General features: G+C 42.2%; 2 protein-coding genes across 2 annotated transcripts; one reads left to right on the top strand and one right to left on the bottom strand.

Moving 5' to 3' along the window:
• On the top strand, positions 1 to 2,022 carry MED31 (mediator complex subunit 31; the record flags this gene model as incomplete). The annotated part of the gene is given in 4 exon segments (XM_017730868.1): positions 1 to 106; positions 109 to 195; positions 800 to 896; positions 1,641 to 2,022. Coding segments are annotated over 4 exon segments (483 nt in total), but the record flags the coding sequence as incomplete, so codon positions are not given.
• A 986-nt stretch (positions 2,023 to 3,008) lies between these two features.
• On the bottom strand, positions 3,009 to 5,195 carry TXNDC17 (thioredoxin domain containing 17). Its single transcript, XM_008631062.1, has 4 exons — positions 5,035 to 5,195; positions 4,210 to 4,291; positions 3,915 to 3,990; positions 3,009 to 3,297 (listed from the first exon to the last, which is right to left on the bottom strand). Exons 1-4 carry the CDS (start codon positions 5,174 to 5,176, stop codon positions 3,229 to 3,231), a joined length of 369 nt encoding a protein of 122 aa, XP_008629284.1. The 5' UTR covers positions 5,177 to 5,195; the 3' UTR covers positions 3,009 to 3,228.
• Between the last annotated feature and the right edge of the window lie 6 nt (positions 5,196 to 5,201).

Genomic DNA, 5,201 nt, shown 5'->3' with positions numbered 1-5,201 from the left:
CCGGCCGTGGCCGTCGCCCACCCCCAGGACTCTTTAGTCCCGGGTTACGCATCGACCGCGATTACTTTCAAATCTGTTGTGTGGGTCCAATTCTTACTGTTTTTTTTCTTGAATCAGATGATACAGGAAATCGGCTTCGATTCCAGCTGGAGCTGGAGTTTGTTCAATGTCTGGCAAATCCAAATTACCTCAACTGTGAGTACTTAAAGTAAATACCAGGACGCTGAGGAGTTTATATAGTTTAATGATGTTTATTGTTACTGGTAATGTTAAATATAGAGACAGGGCTAAACAAAGGGTTTTTCACAGCATAATCTGTAAATAATTTGTTTAACAGGTGGATTATTATTTTTTAAAATGCAAAGTCTTTTGTTGGTTGGAATGCAAAAATAAAAGCATTTATTTGATGGAGAAAAAAATAACAAGTTCAAGTCTGTTATTAAACATTAATGTCAAGTTAACAGCATTCCTTTATCTGAAAACAGAATTTTACTAATGTGAATAGTTTCAGGTACTATACATAACTCTCTGCTAATTTTGATGCTACAGTCAAAAAGTTCTTGTTTCAAAAAGCTGTTCCATTCAATGAAAGATACAAACTGTAAGGGAGATGAGACTAATCTATTATTTTGTTGACATAAAAATACTATTTTTCCCTGTGGTTTTTTTTATTTACCAAATACAAATTATTGAAATTTGATTGTAATGAGAAAGTTTTGAGTTTGTGAATTTGTTCAAGTGTCCAGATTTTTTTCACCCATCTGTAACTGACAATTCCTTATTTGTCATTTTATTTCAGTTCTTGCACAAAGAGGCTACTTCAAAGATAAAGCTTTTGTAAATTATCTTAAATATTTACTTTATTGGAAAGAACCTGAATATGCAAAATACCTGAAGTAAGTGCTAAATTCCCTTAGGTTTCTGCATTTTAATGGTTTGGCATTGACCTCTTTTTACATATTGTACAGTAGCATGTCAGGGTTTCATTTCTGCCTGTAATGTTACTTTTGTCTTCCCTGCAACATAGACTATGCAATATTATGGTTATATGCAACGTAGATTTTCCTGTTTCCAATAGTCCACATGTAGCAGGTTTTTTTTCAGGAATGGGCAAAATTATAAAAATTTCATGAGTTTTGCATAGAATCTTCCTTTAAAGCCTTAGTCTGCACTTTTGATTGATTCAAAATCAAACTATTGAATGTTAGGGTACAAAAGCAGTAAGTGCATTTTAAGATTAATTTTGCGTTATTGATGCTTACATGAGACAAAAGGTGATTTTGTGTTCTTGCGAGTGTGCAAATTCCTTCAGTTTTTGGGAAAATGGTTTTGGTCATCTCCTTTAAGTGGGCTCTGGAAACAGGCATTGTAATTGCTATGGATTTGGTCTATCAAACCAAGACATTGGGGAAGCTACCCTAAGCAAGCAGGAACGTGCATTTATAAATGGAACTGGACTCCTTGTTTCCCGGCCTGATACTGCAGGTACCAAGTCACAGTGTGTAGGCGGAAGTGGTTTCACACTTGGGAAAAGCACATACAAGTCAAAACTAAAGTAATAACCTACAGTAGTATTGGGCACTCTAGATTTAGTGTCCCTTGTAAAAACCTGTATTAACGTGTGTTTGTTTTTAATCCAGGTATCCTCAATGTTTGCATATGCTAGAGCTGCTCCAGTATGAACATTTCCGCAAAGAACTGGTCAATGCTCAGTGTGCCAAATTTATTGATGAGCAACAGATCCTCCACTGGCAGCACTATTCCCGGAAAAGGATGCGCCTCCAGCAGGCACTGGCCGAGCAGCAACAACAAAACAACACCTCTGTAAAATGAAAAGCACGTGGAGTAGTGGTGATAAGGTGTACTTTGTGTTAGTGAAGTATTTACAGGAGGGGAATGAACCCTTGTGTAAGTTTGGCTCTGGATGTGTGTCCCTTTTATTTGAATTTATCGAGTGACTGGGGTTGTTTTTGTTTCATCAACTCTTTTAAAGACTAATAAACACCTGCAATTTATTTTATAGCATGGACAGTTTTGTGACAGCTTTACTACAATAGTTGTTGATTCCTCTTGATTTTGAAAACAAAACCTAGCTTTGTTACTTACTAAGTATCTACAAAAAAGTGTAGCTCTAAAGGCTGGTCCTAGGAAACTTTTTCCCTGGAGAATAACGATGTGTCTTAAAGGGTCACTGAGAACTCCCTGCTACTTACAGCTCTGGGACAAGCAAAGGTGAAGTGATGATAGACAAAGTTGACATGGTGCAGTATTTTTTTTGAAACCAAGCTGAGCTATTACTTGTCATTTCTGTTTCCCTGGCAGTCATTGCTGATGGGCGTTTTGCAGTTTTCCTTATAGCATGTAGTACAGATAGAAATTGAGTGTACAAGGTGAGGACTGGGAAGTGGAGCAGAGACAGGTGCTAATAAACTCTGCAGATAGAGAGGGAAACAAGCTGTAACTGTCTCTGTTCCATTAAACTCGGCTTCCTTGAATCTTGGCCTCTGCCTGTCCAGTGGTGGCTGCTCTGGAGTCTCTTTACACTCCCTGTCATGAGAACAGTGTGTGTGGGGAAACATGTCATTGCTTGGAGTATTGGAGAAGCACTTGCCACTTATTCCTTTATAGTTTTTATTGTAACAACATAGCTCTTGGCAGCAGCCAGGGTTTTTAATTTTCATATTTTTAGACTGTATTTCTGGTGCATTCATGTTGTATTTCCTGCCGTTGTAGGAGCAGGTACTCCCAGCTCTTAACATGTGATCCGTGACACTACAGCTGTCAGCCACCACCTTATTACACTTGGACTGAACAGATAAGCCATTAAACATCTTTGGCATTGAAAATTTATCTTAACAGTTTCAGTAATTATGTGGTCAGGCTTAGAAAGGAGGTTTTTCTGTTTCTCCCCTTCCTCCTTACTCACTGTGAGTGTAACTTAGCAGTTACTCTTCAGTAAGTGCAGGCTAATCTCAGCTTCTAACATGAGCTCAGCTCCTTTGAAAACAGGTTGTTCACAAACTCAAGTTTATTCGGACATGAAAGGAAAGATACAGTTTTTTGTTGTAAGATTTTAGTGTAGGGTTTGGACCCAGAATTTAATGACATTTATCTTGACTAGTCCGAAGTAATTAATCATGAAAGTTTTAATAAAGGTCAGTGATTCCTTGAAAGGACACTGCAGTAATTGAGATTACCATCTTCATCAATGATTGACTAGGGAGGGCTTTAGTCTTCAGTAAACAACATACGCACAAGCTCTGCTTTAAAACATTCTTCTTCGACCAGCTTCTGAGGCTGAAAGGAAAAGTTCACATGTTTTAGGGGCAATTAAAAAACCTGTTCTAGCCAAGAGCCATCTTAACACACTAACATTAGCCACATCCAGCAACTGTTGTCCGGGGGAGTGAGGCAGTGGGTGCGGAGCAAACAAGGTAATAACAACTGAAACATTCCTGAGGGTTTTCTGACCTTGGAAGAGGCATTTCTAAGAAAGTAACTGCTAATTTAATTAACATGTACAAGTTACAACTTGAGCTGCTGTCTGAGTCGAGCATACTGGTTTCACTCCTGTAGTTCAGCATTTGGATTTTTCAAAAGTTGAGGAGCTGCAAATCAGGAACATTAACAATATGTAGCTAAGAAGTTTCTCAACCCCTCAAGCACTATGAGCCAAGAGTACATATTCCCTTTACTGCATGTTTATTATAGACATTACACAATAAGCAGAATGGTTCTCTCTTGAGGAACTGTTTGAGTGAGGAACAGGGAGCAGAAGAGCTGTTCAGAATGCTCTGGTCTCCTTGAACAAGAGAAGGTTCTCAAAGAATACACTAACTCATTTACAGCCCTAAACTCCTGCCAGGTCCCCATCTCAATGCCTGTACATCCAGAACATACAACAAATCACTTACTGTTCCGTATTTAAGTAGTGTGGGCACTCCTGTTAGTTTCAGATTCCTCCTGAATTCATTGTTGGGATCCTTCCAGCTGTTCAGAAAGAAGGCGTTAAGCACAGCTTGTAGAGGGGCATTTTGAAGTTAAAATAGCTTCAAAATTATTCAAAGGGCTTTGCCTCACACCCTCCCAACCCCTTTCTCAAAACAAGCATGCAGATAGGTCATGTCAGAGATGGTGAAGACCTCGAAAAATGATTGATTCCTTACAGAGAAGGACAGTTCCCATTTGTCAGCAGTCAAAGTTACTTACTAGGCTCTATCTCCTACTAGACAGTAGATGAAAACTGACTCATCAGGCAGGTTATGAAGTTCCTTTCTCACAACTGGCTCAGCTAGAAAATAATTTTTAAAATCTGTTAGTACTTAATACTTGTGACACAGAATCACATGGATTTACTTGGACCAGCAAGGCTGCAGATTAATGTTTTGTCTGCTTTAGTTAGAAATCTGTATTTCATTTCACCTGGCTATCCACAAGTTTTTCAGACTTTATGACATGCTCGAACGTTGACTGGACTTGTGTTTGAGTAAAGACCAATTTCTTCTCTAACACGGAAGAAAAACACTCGTTCGGTGCTGTCCTGGGTGTGGCAGCCCAGAACGGCGCCCACCCTTCTGCAGGGTGACGGTTCCATAATGCACCTCCACTCGTGCTCAGACACGCACGACCCAGGCAGTTCAGTGCGATGATTTCTGAGAACAGCCTTCACCTGCTGCTGCCGGACACCGGCGGGGAGGACACCGCTGCGCCTCGACACGAGCAGCATAGGTGAAACCGACTGTAGGACGCACGTCTGGTTGTTTGCTGGGCCGTGCACCAGTCCTCGCCAACAGCCCGTGCCGTTCGACGGGCGTAACGAAAAGGGCAGCGCGGCAGCTGCGGCTCACAGCCCGCACAGCCCCTTCAGTTCACCAGGGGAAACTGCGCCTAGAGCTTGGGAGCGGCACTGGGACCGGGGCTGCTGTGACCGCCCAGCATGTTCCGGAAAGGCACCCTCCGGAAAGGGCCTCTCCGGCTTCCCCAGCACCGACACGGCCCATGCCGCAGGCAGGGCATTCCCCCCACGGGCCTCACCCGTCACGCAGTCAGGACACCAGCTCCTGCCCTCGGCGTCCTTATCGCCGCAGAAAAGCGCGAAGATGGGTCGGCCGTGGTAGCTCTGCGCTGTCCGCACGAACTCGGGGTACCCGCGGACCTGCATCTCCTCCCAGCCCATGGCGGCAGCGGCGGAGTCCCTGCCC

This window comes from Corvus brachyrhynchos, unplaced genomic scaffold (assembly GCF_000691975.1).
Source record: "Corvus brachyrhynchos isolate BGI_N302 unplaced genomic scaffold, ASM69197v1 scaffold283, whole genome shotgun sequence".
Lineage (NCBI taxonomy): Eukaryota > Metazoa > Chordata > Aves > Passeriformes > Corvidae > Corvus > Corvus brachyrhynchos.
This window is presented reverse-complemented; position numbering and strand designations above follow the sequence as displayed.